The 20647-nt window shown below is 38.4% G+C and overlaps 1 protein-coding gene across 1 annotated transcript in view; it reads right to left on the bottom strand.

Moving 5' to 3' along the window:
- Positions 1-11557: 11557 nt before the first annotated feature.
- The window catches only part of PRL (prolactin), a 29850-nt gene continuing 20760 nt past the window's right edge, over positions 11558-20647 (bottom strand). Inside the window, exons 5-8 of the mRNA XM_036741286.1 lie at positions 18889-19067; positions 17633-17740; positions 15736-15915; positions 11558-12106 (exon numbers count right to left, since the gene is read on the bottom strand). Coding sequence (XP_036597181.1) covers positions 11915-12106; positions 15736-15915; positions 17633-17740; positions 18889-19067 — 659 coding nt within the window. The 3' untranslated portion in view covers positions 11558-11914. The remainder of the gene's footprint in view (positions 12107-15735; positions 15916-17632; positions 17741-18888; positions 19068-20647) is intronic.

The raw sequence follows: 20647 nt of genomic DNA on the forward strand, positions 1-20647 counted from the left end.
TTGTTGACCTAAATAATCATAATCCTTAATGGAATTTTATGAAAAAATAATCAGACAATGGGGTGGGGTGGCTGATGATATGTTGGTAAGGGGAGACAGTTTAGGCAGGCCTGTTATGCCTATCCATAGAAAATGTTTCCTGAATTTGTTCTCTCAGTCTCCTTTTGGAGTCTTAGCTTCTTTCCTTCCTCTACTTCTGTGCAAGTCCTTAACCTTTTCACCACCACTCTGATGACAGACAGGGGCAGCAGGAGTCCTGGCAGTGGGTAGGAGGTAAGGTTAGAAATGGTGATTTGAATGTCTGGGTAATATGTAAGTTGGGCGTGAGTCAGGGACTGCCTGTATATTTTTAATTGTCATTTAACAAACATTTTAATATGTACCTACCATGTGTTAATACAAAGTGCTGTGGATATAGCATTGAAATCGAATGCAATTCCTGCTTTCCAGAGTACAGTATTACAGAACAGATAAGACAGAGTCAATTGTAATGTAAATCACAATATAAATTCTTAGGTGAATTTCAGAATGCATATGAGACTTAAGGAGGGCAAAATCACTTCTAATGGGACAGGTCAGGGAAATCTGTTTTCACCTGTAAGTAAACTAATGCTCTTTAGTAGGCAATGTCAATCCCGAGTACCAAAAAAAGGCTTTCCAAGCTCTCAACATGTTTCTGTAGCAAGAGTTTTGAACCTGAGATCTGTGAACTTGTGGATTTTTAAAAAATATTTTGATAACTTTATTTTAATATAATTGGTTTCTTTCCACTCTCATTGCTACTACCCTATTTCAAACTCTTATTAAGTCTTTCTATAATAGTATCCTCACTGGTTTTCTTGCCTCCAGGCTCTCTTTCCTCTAATCCATCCTGAACAAAATAAAAATGCCAAAGTGATCTTCCTAATACATGGATCTGATTTATGTCACTCCCTCTTCAGAAGCCTTCACTTTCTCCCCTTTAGCTAGATGGTCAAAGATAAATTCTTCATCCTTCAGGGCTCTCCATGCTCTACCTCCTATTTCTCTTTCCGGATGTGTTTCATAATTCTTCTCTTTATTCAATGTTCCAGCTCAACTGAACCAATGGCCATCCCCTGATCTCTTCCTGCTCTTTCCTGCTTCCATCTCTCATGTCTACAATGAGCTCAATCCTCACCTCTGCTTGCAGGGTTCTTTTTCTTTAAAGCCTATCTTGGGTACCATGAAGTCTCCTTATCTGATGACTCCATTGGTGGAGCTTGCTGTCTCCCTACTTGATCTGTTGTGACATGCTATTTGCCTTCTTCTATCTTATTTTCTCATTCAGTCTCATATTATAGGCCTTTCCATGCTTGTCTCATTCCTCTATTAATTTAGAAGCTTCTTGAGAGGAGCTCTGATTTTTTTTTGGTCTTTTTGCTGACCTTGTGTGTAGTAGTTGCAGAATAAACTGTTGATGTTGCTGCTACACAGATTTGGAGATACAGGAATCAGATCATGTTCCCTGATGTATTAAAAATTTACAAATTATCCAGATACAGCACAGTCTATAAGCCAGGTCCTAGTCCCACTCCCCGACACCAGAATTATAAAGGAATTCCATTTTGCTTACTAGGAAAATGACCATGTAGTGATAGTGTTACATATGTTGTATCACTGTTAATTGCTGTATTATACAGTGAAAATCATAGTGGCTTTGGAGTCACAGAATATGAGTTCAATAATAATAACTAACATTTCTATATTGCTTACTATGTGCCTTGCCCTGTGCTAAATGCTTTATGGTTACTCTCTCATTTGATCTCCACAGTAACCCTGGGAAGTAGGTGCTAGTATTATTCTCTTTTTATAGGTAAGCAAAATGAGGCAAACAGATGTTAAAAGTGTCTTTCCCAAAGTCACACAGCTATTAGGTGTCTGAGGCTGGATTTGAACTCGGGTCTTTCTGACTTCAGGTCCGGTTTTCTATCCACTGAGCCACCTAACTGATCCTAATATTGATCTTAGTTCTGTGATTTATTGCCTGTGTGACCTTGGGCAAGTCACTTTGTGTCTCTGGGTCTCAGTTTTTCGCCTAAATAAGAGAGTTAGACTTCCAGTTCTAAGGCTGTGATTCAACTTTAAAGTCCACAGAAATCCACCTCCTAATCTATTTGCTCCTATTTCATTAATTCCCTCACTATTTTTAGAGGGAATTTGAAGAGTATGCTGAATCATTTTTGTTTGGGGAGAAAGAGCAAGAGCCTATTAAGGAAGAACCTACTGGTGAAGGCTTTGAGATCATGCCATTAGAAGGTCATTTGAAGGAACTGGGGATGTTTAATCTGGGAAGAGAAGACTCAGGTGGGACATGAGAATTGCCTTAAAGTAGCTGAAAGATTTTTCCATAGAAGAGGAATTAAATTTGTCCTAAGACAAATCTAGGAACAATGGGTGGATGTTACAAAGAGGAAACTTTTAGGCTTGATGCATGGTTAAAAAAATCCTAAGAGTTAGAGCTGAGACAAATTGGCTGAATAGGGAATTTGTGAATTTCCCTTTGTGGAAGGGCTTTAATCTCTTGCTGAGAATCTTGTAGCAGGTTCAAAAAATCAACTTCATACAAAAAGGGAGAAAGCATTGGTAGTTGTTCAATCATTTTTTTAGTCATGTATAACTCTTTTTTACCCAATTTGGGATTTTTTTGGCAGATACTGGAGTAGTTTGCTATTTCCTTCTCCAGCTCATTTTACAGATGAGGAAACTGAGGCAAACAGGGCTAAGCGACTTGTTCAGGGTCACATGGCTGGTAGGTGTCTGAGATCAGGTCTTCCTGACTCTAGGTTGGGCACTCTATCCATTGTGCCACCTAGCTGCCCTCAAATCATTGATAAGGAAGAGTTAATTTATTGTTTCAGGTATAAATTGGAATAGACAGCTTCTGAGGTCCCTTCCAATTCTGAAAATCTATGATTCTCCTTCCTCAGCCCAGAGCATATTTCCCTCCTCCCCATATAAATATAAAAACAAAGGGTGTGCATGCATGTCAGTGTGTGTGTGTGTGTGTGTGTGTGTGTGTGTGTGTGTGTGTAGGGAGAATTCAGGGGGAGTGCTCAGATTTTAAATATATGAGACCTCATGGTATAAACTAGGTACTTTGAAAATTGCTTGACAAACTATAATGATATTAGCTGGCTAATTTGTTCACACTCTCTTGTCTGCATCTGTCACACTCTCTTCACTGCCTTCAAAGATTTTGTAGTCACTTTACTATAATATGTCCTATGAAATCCTCATTTGATACAAAAGAAAATGGAACCTCTGAATGCATCCCATACTCAATGGCATGATGCTAACCGTTGAACAACCGGTTCTCTGAAAAATGCAGGACATACTGTTAAGTTTAATCGTCATCATCGATCTTTTCTCTATCACTTTCTTAAGTAAGGACAAACAACAAAATCATTCACTAAGCCCAGGTTTGTAGAGTTTTCTGATTTCTGAGGTGTAAATGTTTGATTTAACAATAGTCGTTCTAGAGCCAGTATGAGCTGGCTCCAGCACACCCCTGCCAAAGTAAGGATAATGTATGAGGGTGCATGTGTTCCCCAAATGTATGTACCCTAGTATGTTAGGCTCAATTGCTCATATTTTTTATTTCCTCTTCCCAGGTGAATAAATGAAAGAAAATAAAAAAATCACTACCATAAAAAGTACATTTTCCCCTCCTTGTTCAATTATGGAGGGACATCTATAAACAGAAGCAAAGCCCTGAGGAAAGGAGATATTGCTGAAATGTTTTCTGATAGTCATTTTAACTTCATAAAAATTGTTTGAAAATAACAGTAAGGACATATAAGCAGAAATATTGGAGTCTACTGTATGATGCTCTGGGTATGTTCATAAATGAAATACATGCCAGCCTAAAGGAGCACAGCTGTTAATTATATTGCTTAAGTAGGGGCTGATGGTCCAGCTCTATGACTCCCTAGAAGCCAAGGATGTTAGAAATAGAAGGACATTAGATCTCATCTTTCCCAATTTCATTGATAATCAGAATGGGGGCAATAGAAATATTGAAAATTATCAAAGGACTGAGTTTGCAAAAAAAAATTCCTTTGAAATTACTGAAATATTCCATTTGTTAAGGATCCTAAAGCTGTTTCTTGCCTGCTTTAGGCATATCTGTTTTTCTGTCGCTAGCCTGAACGGCTGTGCTGCTTGCTCCAAGTTCCCTAGGGGACAGCATTTATTTGTTCATTGCAATTTTATCACCTGTGCAGTGCCATATATATTTATAGCATCATTAAAGCTATAAGCCATAAATCACAGGATCTAGTCAATATGGAGGTCCACTTTTGCAGAGGAAGCTATCTAAAGCTATGCTTACATATGCAAACAAAACTTGGAAAATTGAGGCATTTATCCAGATAGTAATAATGTTAGCTAGCAATTATATAGCACTTTAACATTTGCAGAATGCTTTACATGTTATCTCATTTGGCCTTCACAACTCTGGAAGGTAGGTTCTATTGTTATTCCCATTTTTCAGATGAAGAAACTGAGGTTGGAAGAAGTACAGTGATTTGTAAAATGTCTCAGAGATCTTAAATATCAGGCAGGATTTGAATTTGTTTTTTTTTAAATTTTATTATTTCATTTATTTAATATATTTAGTTTTCAGCATTAATTTTCATGAGAGTTTCAATTTAAAATTTTCTCCCTATTTCTACCCTTCCCCCCACTCCAAGATGGTATGTATTCCGGTTGCCCCGTTCCCCAATCAGTACTCCCTTCTGTCATCCCACTCCCCCACCATCCCCTTTTCCCTTACTTTCTTGTAGGGCAAGATAAATTTCTATGCCCCATTGCCTGTGTATCTTATTTCCTAGATGCATGCAAAAAAGTTTTTTTTGAACATCTGTTTTTAACACTTTGAGTTTGAAATTCTCATCCCTCTTCCCTCCCCACCCACCCTCCCTAAAAAGGCAAACAATTCAACATAGGCCACATGCATATCATTACGTAAAACCCTTCCACAATACTCATGTTGTGAAAGACTATATTTTCCTCCTTCCTAACCTATCCCCCTTTATTCAATTTTCTCCCTTGACCCTGTCCCTTTTCGAAAGTGTTTATTTTTGATTACCTCCTCCCCCTATCTACCCTCCCTTTCATCGTCCCCCCTTTTTATCTTCTTCCTCCTTCTTTCCTGTGGGGTAAGATATCTAATTGAGTGTGTATGTTAGTCCCTCCTCAGGTCAAATCCTATGAGAGCAAGATTCACTCATTCCCCCTCACCTGCCCCTTCTTCCTTTCCTACAGAACTGCTTTTTCTTGCCACTTTTAGGTAAGATAATTTACCCCATTCTATCTCTGCCTTTCTCCCTCTCTCAATATATTCCTCTCTCATCCTTAATTTCATTTTTTTTTAGATATCATTCCTTCATATTCGACTCACCCTGTGCCCTCTGTCTATATATATATATATATATATATATATATATATATATATATATATATATATACATACATACATACATACATACACATATACATATATTCCCTTCAGCTACTATGATATTGAGGTCTCATTAATCATACACATCATCTTTCCATGCAGGAATGTAAACAAAACAGTTCAACTTTAGTAAGTCCCTTGTGATTTCTTTTTCTTGTTTACCTTTTCATGCTTCTTTTGATTCTTGTGTTTGAAAGTCAAATTTTCTATTCAGCTCTGGTTTTTTCACTGAGAAAGTTTGAAAGGCCTCTATTTTATTGAAAGTCTATATTTTGCCTTGGAGCATGATACTCAGTTTTGCTGGGTAGGTGATTCTTGGTTTTAATCCTAGCTCCACTGACCTCTGGAATATCATATTCCAAGCCCTTCAGTCCCTTAATGTAGAAGCTGCTAGATCTCATGTTATTCTGATTGTGTTTCCACAATATTCCAATTGTGTCTTTCTGGATGCTTGCAGTATTTTCTCCTTGACCTGGGAATTCTGGAATTTAGTGACAATATTCCTAGGAGTTTTCTTTTCAGGATCTTTTTGAGGAGGTGATCTGTGGATTCTTTCAATTTCTATTTTACCCTCTGGCTCTAGGATATCAGGGCAGTTCTCCTTGATAATTTCTTGAAAGATGATATCTAGGCTCTTTTTTTTGATCTTGGCTTTCAGGTAGTCCAATAATTTTTAAATTATCTCTCCTGGATCTATTTTCCAGGTCAGAGGTTTTTCCAATGAGAAATTTCACATTGTCTTCCAGTTTTTAATTCCTTTGGTTCTGTTTTATAATATCTTGATTTCTCATCAATCACTAGCTTCCATTTGCTTCAAGCTAATTTTTAAGGTAGTATTTTCTTCAGTGGTCTTTTGGATGTCCTTTTCCATTTGGCTAATTCTGCCTTTCAAGGCATTCTTCTCCTCATTTGCTTTTTGGAGCTCTTTTGCCATTTGAGTTAGTCTATTTTTTAAGGTGTTGTTTTCTTCCATATTTTTTGGGTCTCCTTTAGCCAGTCATTGACTTGTTTTTCATGGTTTTCTCACATCCTTCTCATTTCTCTTCCCATTTTTTCCTCTACTTCTCTAACTTGCTTTTCCAAATCCTTTTTGAGCTTTTCCATGGCCTGAGACCAGTTCATGTTTTTCTTGGAGGCTTTTGATGTAGGCTCTTTGACTTTGTTGATTTCTTCTTGTTGTATGTTTTGGTCTTCTTTGTTACCAAAGAAAGATTCCAAAGTCTGAGTCTGAATCTTAGTCCATTTTTGCTTCCTGGCCATGTCCCCAGTTTTTGTTGACTGCTTGTAGAGTAGAGAGTACTTTGTTCCAAGCTTGAGGGGATGCAATGTTGTTTTCAGAGCTATTTCTATACAGCAAGCTCTGCCATACCAGCACTCCTCCTCTCACAAGAACTGCCAGCCTGGACTGGACTCAGATCTTAAGCAGACTCTGGACTCCTGCTCTGATCTGCCACTGAATTCCTCCCACCAGGTGGGCCTGGGGCCAGAAGCAACTGCAGCTGTAGTTCTGTAGCTTCACCACCCCTCCTGCCCCTGGGGTAGTGGCTGAACTGTGAACTCTTTTCACTCTGTCCCCTGCAGCTTTTTCTACTAACCTTCTCTGTTGTCTTTGGTGTTTGTGTGTTGAGAAGTCTGGTAACTACCACAGCTCACTGATTCAGGTCACTAGGGCCTGTTCTGCCCAGCTCCAGGTCTGGTTGGTCCTGCCGCCACCCACGCTGGGCTCTGCTCCATTCTGCTCCCAGCTCTGTGTGTGATAGACCTTACCCAGTGACCATCCAGGCTGTCCTTGGGCTGAAGCCCTGCTTCCCTCTGCTATTTTGTGGGTTCTGCAGTTCTAGAATTTGTACAGAGCCATTTTTATAGGTTTTTGGAGGGACCTGGAGGGAGCTCACGCTGGTCCCTGCTTTCCAGCTGCCATCTTGGCTCTGCCCCCATAGGATTTGAATTTGTGTCTCCTTGACTCTAAGTTCAGGACTCTATCCAATGGGCCACCTAACTGCCTTACCTTACCAACTCCCATCAATACTATAGAATCCCTGTCCCTCACCAAAAAAAACAACAACAACAAAAGTCTTGAAATATATGTGCAGATTGAAGGAAATATGTCAAATTATTTTTTTTAGTTTGAGGTGTTAATAGGAAGAGAGTGTTAGGTATTATGTTGAATTGTTTAGAGAACTGTTACATTTTCATAATTCCCTTTGCCTAAATAAGCATACAACTCTTTTATGGCACTAGTCCCTAGCTTGGGTATGAGTGGACCAGCAACTTCCTCTTCCAAATCTATATCGTTTAGAGATGAGTTCCTGAGGTTACTTTTCTTTTAGCAGGCTCCATCTATCTAATTCAGCCTTCTTTATTTTCATCAACAAGGTTGCTTCCACCTTTTGAAAACCATGTTTGATAGAGAATAAGGATGCTAACTTGCATAATTTATTTTTATTTAACAAAGGAATCAAACCTCCTGTAGATCTATGTCTGAAAAGCTGTTGCAATCCCATTCTCCTTACATGACTTTGACCCATCATCAAGATTTCATAGTTTCATAGATTTGGAGATGTAGGGGACTTCAGAGGTCACCTAGTTCAGCTCTCTTATTTTACAGATGAGGAAACTGAGGCCACAGAGGCTAAGTGACTTGATCATAGATTTACAACTGAAGGAGACCTTAAAAGTCATTTAGTCCACAGTCCTCTCATTTTTGGATGAAGAAACTAGGTCCTTTTTCTCCAAATTCAGATATCTTTTCCATTGTATCATACTCTGTCACATTCCCTCAGAAGTCATTTGGGGCTTACCAAGCCCACATCCATCTGGATCTCTTATTGATCCAGCCAATTTTTGTGGGGAAGGAGAGATTAGGAGTAGGATAGGAAGCAAAGAGATGGGTCTCAGAGGGTGGAGACACCTGAGTCAGGTTTCCTAATGGAGAGGATAAAGGAATGGAAAGAGGTAGGGTGGGTCTGAATCAGGAGAGCAGGAGAGGAAGCCTGGTAGGGTAGATAGAGGGCAATCCCAGGTGCTCTTTCAGGCTCTCTTGACTCCTATCTGAAAGCCTGCTGGGTAGCCTAGATGGATGGATCATAGATGTTTGAATTTCCCTTCTCCTTTATCCCCTTTTTAATTTCCCTGGAAAGAGAATATTTCTCAATTATAACTCTATCACTACTCTGTGTTTGTTTTTGCATGATTTTCCTTGCTGTCAGTTAGACCTTTATATGGTAAACACTTCAGGCCCAGCTCCATTATGAAATGTAAATTTCTCAATAGCACTAGATTAGTTGATGATAGTATATTAAAATACAAGGCAACCAGGGATTTCTTTATTTGTGAATTCCTGTATCCATAAGGTTATATGATTTGCAAAGCCAACTATTTTTAGCTTGACCTTTCTTAGTATCTTAAGAAAATGTCTTCACACAATTTTAACTCTATTTCAACATTTTTATTTGACTATTTTTCAGAGAGGTTGTAGAAGGATTTCATCCTTGGAGGCAGGGGCTTGTACCATGTGACCCTCTCCACCTCAAAATCTGTCTTTATATATTCTTTCCTTCTTCCCTCCAGTCCCAAAGGATGAAGTGGTTTCCCTTTGTTGAGGGTAACTCTTCTGCATGTGCTTTTGATCTCATCACCATAAAATATCTCCAGGATGCTGCTATATCCATCATTCCCTCTGTCTTTCACCATAACAATAATGGTTGACATTTTTATAGTAGTTTGAGGTTTGTAGTGTTCATGATCTGGTTTGTCTTTCATAATAACTTTGAACCACAGGTACCCAGCCAGGTCCATATTGCCTAAATGAAAATAAATGAGTCTCAGACTAGTGTAGTCATGGTTGCCCAAGTAGCAGTAAATGTCAAAGATGAGATTTGGACATGACTCTCTCCTGTCACCTAAGCCAGCACTGTCTCCACTAATCCTTTGTTTTCTATTGGCTCTTTTCCCCCTAAGACTAAGATATTCAGATTTAACAAATTCTTCTTGCCTTAATGATCATTTCATGTCTTGGAAGATGGAGGAAATGGTGAGGGGAATGGCTAGTCTAAACCTGATTCTTGACTGAAAAGGAGATGTAATGCCTGAGAGACGTATATTTGACCCTGCAGCACTACCAGTTTTATCAATGCCTTTGAAGAAGGCACAGATATTCTAAATTTGCAGATGGTACTAGCCTGGAATACATAGCTACCATGTTGGATTACAGAATCAAGTTCCAAAAAGTATTTTATAGGCTATGATAATGTTTCAAATTTAATAAGACAGAATCTAGCAGAGATAAATGTATAGTCTGAACCCCATTTGGGGTTTCTTGGCAAATATACTGGAGTGATTTGCCATTTCCTTCTCAGCTTATTTTACAGATGAGGAAACTGAGGCAAACCAGGTTAGGTGTCTTGCCCAGGGTCACATAGCCAGTAAGTGTCTGAGGCCAGATTTGAATTCAGGAAGATGGCACTCTATTCACTGCACCACCTAGCTGCCTACGAGAGGTCTTGAGACAACACAAAAAAAGAATCAACTAAAGGAACTGAGAGTATAAATTGGTGGGGTGGGAAAAATTGGCACAGGGGACTCAGGTTCAGATCAATTCTGGCTCTGCTATTTTTATCTTTGTGACCTCCTGCAAGTTGTTTGTTCCCATATGTAAAATGATGGCGTTGGTGGGAGGTAGGGTAAAGGATCTGTGACCTGATGAACTCTGAAGTGTCATCTATCTCTAACTCTACAATCCTGTGGACAGGGGATGTTTAGCCTTCAGAAGTGGGGGTATGAGTGGAGAAACGAGAGCTGTCTCCAAGTATTCGAAGTGTTGCAATGCAAGAAAGGGATTATGGTTGTTCTACTCAACCCCTTGGGCACTAAGAACTATGAGTCTTGAGTGGAAGTGGTAGAAAAATAGATTTAAGTTTGCCATAAGGAAATTCTTCCTAACAATGAGGGCTATTCATAAGTGGAGCAGACTGCCTCGGGAAATACCGGGTTCCCCCTTGTTAGAGGTCTTCCAGTAAAAATCGACCACTTGATGGGGATGTTCAGGTTGAGACCTGCATGTCCTCAGAGCTTCCTTCTGACCCTGACATTTTGTAATTCTTCCATGCTCTCTCCCTAAGCTACTTCCTTAGATCTCTACTCTCTCCATGATCACCCCCATAAATTCCCTATCCTAGAGAAAGCCTTCCCTCCAACTGAAAGCGCTCTCTCTTTCCTCACATTCAGAATAGCACTAGTTTGGGCTTAACCTCCACCTGTACTCATCATCTTTTGCTTTTCATTTCACTTATATTTATCACCCTGTATGTCTCTTGAAAGTAGAAACTGTATTGTTTTTATTTTTTATCTCCAGTATCAAATGTAGTGCCTTGCCAATGGTAGTCATTTGACAAATGTGTGTATGTGTATTTAATGGAATAGAATTGCATAACTTTAAGATCTTTTTCATACCATTCATAATGAAATAGAATTGTGTAACTTTAAGATCCTTTTCATACCTATGATTCTAGCATTCTTTTGAATCATAACAACAACAAAAAATTGTCCTGCTGGGTTTGAGGTGGCATCTCAGCTCATGGGCCTCTAAGTCAAAAGGACAGGCTACAGTGATGTACCATGATAGGCAGGCATGTACAAGTACGCACGCGCGCACACACACACACACACACACACACACACACACACCCCACATGGACACACACAACTGATCCTTTCATCCCTTTATCTCGTCTTCATCTGGATGCCAGTTTCCTTGTACCTATGTTTTTCCATGCCTTAGTGGGTTAAGGACTATACTATTGAATGTGGTTTGATTTTATAGGGTGGGCTAAATACTTGAGCAATTGAGTTAGTCAGTGGACCTGGATTTGAGTTCCAAATCTACCACTCACTACCTAGGTGACATTGGACAAGTAACTTAACCTCCCTCGGTTTCCTTATTTATAAAAGGTGGAACTAAGGCTACTTGACCTCTGAGGTCTGTTATAGCTCTCAATTTATGATCTTAGGATTCCCCTCCAAACAGAATGAGCAGGCAAGATATGACCCCCAAATATTCGCAACACTTTACACTTGTATTCTTTGGCAATAGTTTATTTGTCTAATATGCAAGTGTGGTTCTCAATCCTTTAATGGTATAGCTGACATGAATCATTAGAGGGTAATAGCAGTTTTACTACTGATTTGCCATTCAATGAATTTGGGCAAATTGGCTTTATGTGTCTTTAAGGTGAAGTAGCCAATTACAGTACTCTAGGAATGCCAGTCTTTGTTTTATCTTTTTGTTTGTTTTTGTTGTTGTTGTTTTTTTTTAATAGGAGAACCATTTCAGAAAAGCATACATTATGAAGCAAGAAAGCCAAAGATCTCCTCAAGGGAGGGATCAGCAAGGGCAGTGAGACTATTTTGGGGAGGAACAAGGGAGATGTTGCCTTAGCAATTACTGTCATGAATAAGCCTGCATTTCAGGAGCTTCAGGTAGTTGTCAATCTTGTGTGAGTCTCTGCGTAGACAGTGTAGCAAATTATAAAATGCAAAGAGACGTGTGTCCTCATCAGCCATCTGCAGAGACGGAAGTCCTGACCAGACAGAGTAGACCTCATTTTCTCTGTCACCTGGATGAACCTAAACCACCAAAGGGACCAGGAAGATTTGTTAATTTTTGTTTATTTCTCCTTATTTCTCCTGATAGACTAATCAACAAAATACAGAGAAAGGATCTAAGCATAGGGAATTCTTTAAGCTAATTATATTAGGAAGTCATTGTGGACTGTTGGTCTAACATTGGGGGCTGTGCGCTGTATTGGGAAAAAGCCACTGTATTTGGAATCATGGTACCTGGATTTAAACCCCAGCTTTGTTATTTACTACTGTGTGACCTTGGGAAAGTCCTTTAACCATGCTAGGCCTCAGTTTCCTTAGCTATAAAATAAGATGGTTGGCCTACATGACTCCTAAGGCTCTACTTAAATCTATGACTAGACCACTCTTGCTAACTAATCACTGCTAATCACTAGGCACCTGGATCAAACTATCTTAATGATTTCCTCTCTTTTTTGTATTTGCATATTTGGCTTTGAATGCTTGGAAATGAAGTTTATGTGTATAGGAGTAGAGAGGTGGAATATAGGTGAGGGCTCAAAACTATGTGTTGCTATTAAATCTAGACTTTGGCATTTCCATATGAGGTCAGAAAGAGCTCTTCACTCTTACTCTATTTGGGTGGCTCTGGCTTCTCTGGAATATGTACTCGTTGGTCCTTCTATTTCTCTTGGCCATTTACCATAGCTTAACTTCTGTTTTGTTGGCTTTTAAATCCTGTTTCTGTCTATTCTTTGTATAATATAATTCACATGTGAAGGTGATGAGATGAGTATCCTATGAGTTTTAAGGTATTGAAGAAACTACATGATGAGATAATAAGAGCACTGTCCCAGGAAACAGAGGACCTGTGTTTAAGAAGAGGAGGACCTCTGCCATTTCCTTCATGTATGATCTTAAAGAAATTCACTGTCTTTTAACAAGCATTTGTTATGCTTCTACCATCCTCTGTTTTAGTTTTCTCATGTGTCAAGTGAGGATAATTATGGGGAGTGCTACCTGGCACAATTGTCTTAAGGATTAAAAAAGAGAATATATATGGAATCACTTTGTAAACTGAAATGTCAAGGACCTTGACCTTTGACACAGTTACACTGAAGACTATAGGGAAGGGGGGAGGTATTGTTGGGGGACATAGTTTTTGTTGTCCTTGTGACAATGGAATTATGACTGACCAACTCTTCAGTGTTTACTGAGCCCAAGACTTTTGGCTACTTGTAGCACAACCCAACACATGGGACTTTCTCAGGTACACATGTAATGCAGGGGAAGACAGAGTCACAGAGAGATAATGGGAAAGCAGAGCCCCAAAGAGATTGTCATTCAAGAATAATAGAATCCCAAAGGCTGCCCTGCTTTCTGCCTATTTCTTTCTTTGTTGCCGTTGTCATTTTTTTCTGTATTTCTCTCCCCCGCCTCAGACAATTTTCTCCTGCATTATCATGGGACTTTCTATAATTATGTTAGTCCAGAGTTTCTGACTCTCCCTGCTCAAATATGCCACCTATAAGCAGTCTCAATAAAAAAGTAATTAGTGAGCTCATTAGCTCTACAAGTAGCAGATTCTGCCATTCGGGCCCACAGATTAACTGTTCTGCTTCCCTCATTGGCATAACCTAAAATGTAGTGAAAATATATGTAAGTTATTGTTATATTATTGCTAATAACAATAAACATTAAATCCTAACAATCTAGTAATAATGATTAATAAGACCTGTTGAAATATTTAAGATTGAGAAGGTAAATGAGAAGACTTCTAGGATAGAGATTCTGAACCTTTTCCTAAATAATTCATATTTTCCCCAGTTCTTGAGAATCCTGAATGTGGCTGGAGGGACTGGTATTGGCATTGAAGTCCCTGAATCTTCGGAATTGGGGAAGGGTTCCTGACCCTAATGCACATGTTAGGGTTGAGGGAGGGAAGGGGTGCTACCACCAGGTAAATACTGGCTCTCTTGTTAAGATTCCAGGCAAATGAAAGATGGGCACAGCTGAGGAAGAAACTCAGTGCCAACAATGAGCTCAGAGGTTTTGAAATCTGCTGGTAGAACTGAGCCTGTTGTTTGGACACCCATGCATGTTCGAGGCAGTTACTTATCCTTTTCCAGGGGATGCTCAGTCTCCTAAATTCTGACACTCCAGGCTCACCTACCTTTTAAAAGTGATTCCTTTGTGGAGTAGAGCTCCAAAATGGATCCCTTACTGGGAGGTTACTAGAGTGTTGCTTTGCTAGGTATATTTATTTTAATGAATTTTTAATGGATGTTTGTTAAATAGGCCATGATGGGGCAAGGGAGGAGAAATAGAGGGGATAGAAGGGGAGGAAGAAAGAAAGGAGGAGAGAGAAAGAAAGGGAAAGAAAGGAGGAGAGAGAAAGAAAGGAAAAAAAAGAAAGAGGACGAATTGAGACAACCCTATCTTTCGTCAGTTCCTTGCATTGCAGGTGATGAATATAAATTATAATTTTCTCATCATTTCAAGTTTGTAGAACTGTCAACAAGAGACAAAGTATTCTGATAGCGTCTCACGTCCCCTTTCTTAGTATTCTCACCCTTTGAAGAGGAAAAAAGAGAAATGGAACCATACTGCACAGTGGAAGTCCTTTGAAGTTCTGGGAAGGGCCCTCAACATTAAGTGCTGTCAAATATTTGATACTTTATTCTGAAAACCAACTTTACTCACCTATAAGATGCCGAATCCTAGATTCTCATGGATATAAATTTAAATCCTAGTATAGGGCATCTTCCTTTTTGGCTCTCTCTCTCCCTCCCCTCCCCTCTCTGTATCCCTCTGGCAGTTTGGTGAAGCCAGCCTATGAGTCTTTTCTCAGAATGATGTTTTTAAATTATTGGGGGGAAAAAGCTAAAGTTTATTTAAAAGTTAGTATATATGTGTATATATATGTCACGTATAAAGCATATATAGTATTATATATGAAGAATTGTATCACATATAAGTACAAAAACACATAAAATTATGTATTATATAAATATATAAAATTATATGTAAATAGATGTAAAATTACATATTATATATAAGGTATAAATATATACTATATACAAAATATAAAGTATATATACATATATGTATATATGTATTTTATACATATGTGTGTATATATACATATACACACATATGTGCATATATATATATATAAATTTTGTGTAATTTTTTTCACATCGAAGTTCATAGACTCTGTGATATCTATCCATGGACCTCTTTGGTGGGAGGTTAAGAATGCTTATGCTAGTGCCTCAAGCCAAACCTTGTAAAGGGTCTCACTCTCCAACCCACTAGCACTCATCCCTCCATTTCCCAGCGTACTTCTCTCTACATGTAGGTCTCCAAGCAGTGCAGGAGTTGCTTATAGAGGAGCTCTGGTCACTGTTGAATGACTAACTCAAATGGCGCAGGAAATTGAAAGTGAAACTATTATAAAGAACCTCAGTGGCCAGGCTTCCAGCTTTCTACAGCCCTCTACTTCTCTAAGGGGTAAGATAGTAGAAAAAAGTTGGTAGAAGCATTCTTCCTGGACAAGAGGAAGGACATTCTTGTTTTCCACACCCATCCCTAGTTCCCCCATGCCATTCTGCCTTTTATTATCATTAATGGGAAAGGCAAAGAAATAAGGAAGAAATGAGGGTTCTTCTCACCTGACCCACAATCTTCTCCATGCCTTCTAGAAGTCGTTTGTTTTGCTCCTCAATCTCCATGGCTTTCAAGAGGATGGTGTCAGGGGCTTCTTGCATACTCCGCACTTCAGTGACCAGATGGTACAGGGGCTCATTCCAGGAACGCAGGACCCCAAGCACTAAGTTCAGAAGGTCTTCATGCTGTGCAGTGACATCAAGAGGATACCATTAAAACCAGTTCTATGGGAAGAACATGATCTTTTCTCCATCTGATCAGAGGAGCATAGAATAAGGGCTGAAAGAAACCTTCAAGGTTATTTAACTCTAACCCTCCATTTTACAGTTGAGGGAGCTGAAGCCCAGAGATAAGTGACTTGCCCAAAGTCATGCAAGAAGTAGAGAACTGGACTAAGATTTGAAATCAGATATTCTGTCTCCCAATTTAGCTATATTTCCACTGTAGCATGCAGCTGCCTTGAGAAAGCCAAATGGTTTATTATATATGGAGATAATTTTAAAATTTGGGAAAATGGAAAGAAAAATTTCATGATAAAAAAGAAATAATTATTCTATGTAACAAAAAACTACCTTCCAGGATCAAATGAGGTAATAATTGTAATGCCCACAGTGCTGTGGATGCCACATAGTAGGCATTATATAAATGTTAGTAGTTGTTATAATAATGAAATTATAATAATATAATTGCTGTATCAATTATTCTAATATTAAATCATATGAATTATAATGATATATGACATATAACATAAATCAATATAAAATTATAACATAATTATTCCACAATTGGTACTGACAATTATAATAAAATATTTTATTATTATTGTTTTTATTATTATTTTTATTTAAAGTAGAAGGTCCTGGAGTAAAAAGCACATCGCCCTCACTTTGAGTTTCTATTTACAATGACAAGCAGAGAGCGGGACTGTACTTCTGTTTGTCTCTCATCTGTGCAGTGATTGAATCATCTAGGGTCTGGTGGATTTGTCTGGGTTTCTGGAGACCAGGCATAACTTGAGTTCCTTAATAATTCAGGGCAAGAGTAAGGTTTAGATTGAAGAAGAGGAAGAAGGAGGAATTTTTAATTAGGAGGGACAAAATAAGCGATCAAAACCATGTTTTCTTTTCTGGGGGGTAGGGAAAGAAGGAGGGAAATAAGCATTTATTAAGCACCTCCTATGTCCCAGGTACTGGGCTAAGAGCTTTACAAATACATTATTTCTTTTGATACTCAACCCTGGGAAGCAGGTGCTATTATCATCCCCATTTTATAGTTGAAGAAACTTAGGTAGACAGTGGTGAAATGACTTGTCTAGGGTCACACAACTAGGGTCTGAAGCCAAATGTGAATTCAAGTCTTCCTGACTCTAGATCATCCTCTGCTCTACCTGACGGCCTAGCAGATCCTTCTAGCCAGATTGGAGAGTCTGATTTGAAGAACCCAAGGTCACCTCCATACCACAATGAGGCACTGGTGTAAGACTTTAGTGCAGATGGCTATAATACTTTTATTATATTAATCATTTTCTGATAAAATTTCCCCTCCATAAACATGTATGTTATAAACAGAAGGTTCCTGAAGATTTTTCTGGCTTAATATCCCTGATCCTACAGTTTGAAATACCATGTACCATAATGCATACATATAAAGAACTATTTACAATTATGTGAGGCAGCACAATGCAGTGAAAATGACTCTGTATCTGGAATAATAAAATTTGAGTTCAAACCTTGGCTCTGCCTCTCTGTACCCACGTGACTCTGGACAAGTCACCCTTGGGGCTTCTATAAAATGAGGGAGTTGGATGAGATGATTTCTGAGCTCCCTTCTGGCTTCAAATCTATGATGCTCTGATGTGCTCCTCTCTATCGTCCCTGTTAAAGAATTGGAAATAGGACTCACGTGGATCTGTTGAGCTTGCTCTTTGTCTTCAGGAGTAGAAAGAGAAGAAGTATGGCAGCTATTGATGGCCTTGGTTATGAATCCCCTGCCCTGGGCATACCGTTCATCCTAGAAGTGTCCAAACAAGTTATTAATTTTGGTTATTAATGTACCAAATGAAATGATTAGCAGGTTAGTAGCTGTGATAGGACAATGGAGAAATTTAAGCTAAAAATAAATAGTGTAGATAATGCTTTTTCCAACTTATTTTCCTATTATATCCATATTTTCATCTTTCCTCATCCAAACACCAAATGTAAATATTGCTGTTAGGATATAGGAATTAATGACTTCTTGGTATATGACTGTTGAATGATGATTATGAAGAAATATGTAAAGGACGGAGGGCAGATGGAACAAACATTTCCAGGAAATGAGTTTCAAAAACTGAGTAATCAGTCATAAAGATGGAAAAAAAATAAGATATAGTAAAAGTTTTGAAAGATAAGTTCACTTTTATAAAAACTTTGCAAAAATGTGAAACTTTAAGACTTGGAAGAGAAAAGGAGTAGTACAAAAAAAGAGAAGGTGGAAGAAAAGCAGTGGAATCACGGATATTCATATGGTAAATACTGTATCAGATTTTCATTTGGATATTACAGAATTCAATGGAGCCATAAAATATGAGATGGCACTTGATGACATAGGACTTTTAAAAAGTGCTCCATCAGAAAGAGAACAGAACTTTCTTCCCTTCTTCTATTACTAATGACCCTAGCTAACCCTATTATTGTAATTAGAAAACTCAATTTTTTTCTGACCTGAAATTCGCAGTGTTTTTGGATTTGTAATGTCCCATTGTTTTTTGACTTCCTGACATCCTTTCCTCCCTCCTCCTGGCTGTATCACATAAAAAGTGAATTAAGTAAAGTTTGTGTTTAATTTGATTAAATCCCTCCAGACAAATCACTAATTTACAATGATTAGGGGATATTCCAAGTTTCACAAAAGCAGGTGTGGGGATCCATGAGATAAAACTGATGGGACTAGAGGAGGTAAATGGCTGTAGGAAAATCCATTTAACTGAGTAAACATTAACAGGTGGCTAGCATAACTTCAAAACAGCCTTATTCTTTCTAGTGGCCCTGTTCTTAGCATTAGCCATGGATGTTTTCCATTGACCACTTTTGACTTGTGAGGTTTCTGTTTGGTGTTTTAAAGTTCAGTTACCCCAGAGTTCAGATGAGGGGTCATTCTGGGATGGAACAGATACTTACAAATTCATTGAACATTTCTGAGGAAAGAGAGTGGATGTAGTGAGAGAGCATGACTGCACGGTCAAAAAGGTCGCTGAGGGACACCTGGCAGTTGACAGCCCCACTGGGACAGATGGGAAGAGATTCCACACTCCTTGACAGGAGGAGGCTTGACATTAGCAGCAGTAGCAGTAATGACCCTGTATGGGTGAAAATGGACATGTTCAGAATGATCTATTCAGAAGACTTATTGAAAGTAATGGAGTCATATAGAGTGTTATCTCTTACCAATGTGCTCTGCTTTATGATTTGGCACTGTAATAGCTGGGGGGAAAGCCAACACCTTCCACTGTGTAAATTTAGATCTATAATTATATTTGCACATATATACAGTTTGAGAAGTAGGTCACTCCCTGCATTTTTGTATTGCTCCCGAGAGTGCTTCTATTCTTTGCAAACATTTGGAGCTTAAATTAATTTTGAGGCAGGGTGTCCAGGTCATTCTCTTAAGATAGCTTAATGTCCTGGGAATTCCTGCAGAAAATTTCCAGCAGCTGTGCTATGTGGCTGTTTGAAAATTTAACCCTCTATTGTCCAATTGCAGCAACAGTTAGGTTTTGTGAAATGAAGAATGATTGGGACAACCAACCTGCTTATTTTATCTATCATAAAAACCAAGGGGAATAATCATTGTATTTATTTATTTAATTAATTATTTTTGTTAGTATCAACTACAACCCGCTGGGGCCTAGCCCCCCTGCCTAATATAGAGATAGCCTTGAACTTTGCTTACAAGAGGTTAGAACAGGGTTTCATGGAATGTATGAGAGATTCTAGTGGGTCAGGGATTATCAGAAAGGTCACTGATATTCCTTTTAGAAGGCAAAATTTTAGCTTATGTAATATGCCAGAAATTCCAAAAAACTGAGTATCTCCATTCTTTTTGTTCAATTGAAAATTTTATACTTCCTAAATAACCATCAAAGAGGGCATTGTGCTTTGGTGGGAGATGGGAGGACAAAAGAGAGTGACAAAAAATACCACTTAAGAATACATGGGATATGAGGGATGTGAGTACATGTTAACAGGGATTATTGCATCTCTTTTAAAAGAAAAGGTATATAATTGAATTATCAAAACAACGTTGTTTCATAATTTTGGTGAAACTTATCCATAAGAACATCTGAAAAAACATTTTTATCTTAAGCAGAAGTTTCCAGTAGATATAATATATATGGTGGAAAATGTCCTAGAAAAAGTTAGATAAATACTAAAGGTTTATGTTTGGAAAATCCTACAGTACACATATTCCATTAGGAAAAAAAAAAACCCTCTAAGTTGTAAAATTGATTCATTTTAGTGCAAGGTGGATGATCCATTTAAGAGTTTTTATTTTTCAAAAACTTGAAACTTCTGAGATGATAATTCAGCATCTATATACATTATATATGAGGAAAAACAAGTTCTCAGTAATATAGCACATATAATATATATTATAGAGACACTGGAAATATTGAACCCAAGAAATGTACAATTAAGTCATTGTTTCTCACATCTGTACTTTCACTCATACATTAATCTGTTAACTTTTAGCTGACATTTGTTTATTTGTTTTGAGGATGGTGGCCTAGACCTTTGATTTCACTGGGATAAGGAACTCCTGGCAGGGGAAGCACTCTTTATGGATGCATAGGCAAAGGCAAGATTTGAACCCATGTCTTACTGAAGGCCATATCTTATTGACACAAAGGCCTTTATCCCCTGATTTCGCCAAGGTGCC

The sequence above is a fragment of the Trichosurus vulpecula genome, chromosome 1 (assembly GCF_011100635.1).
Source record: "Trichosurus vulpecula isolate mTriVul1 chromosome 1, mTriVul1.pri, whole genome shotgun sequence".
Taxonomy (NCBI): Eukaryota; Metazoa; Chordata; class Mammalia; order Diprotodontia; family Phalangeridae; genus Trichosurus; species Trichosurus vulpecula.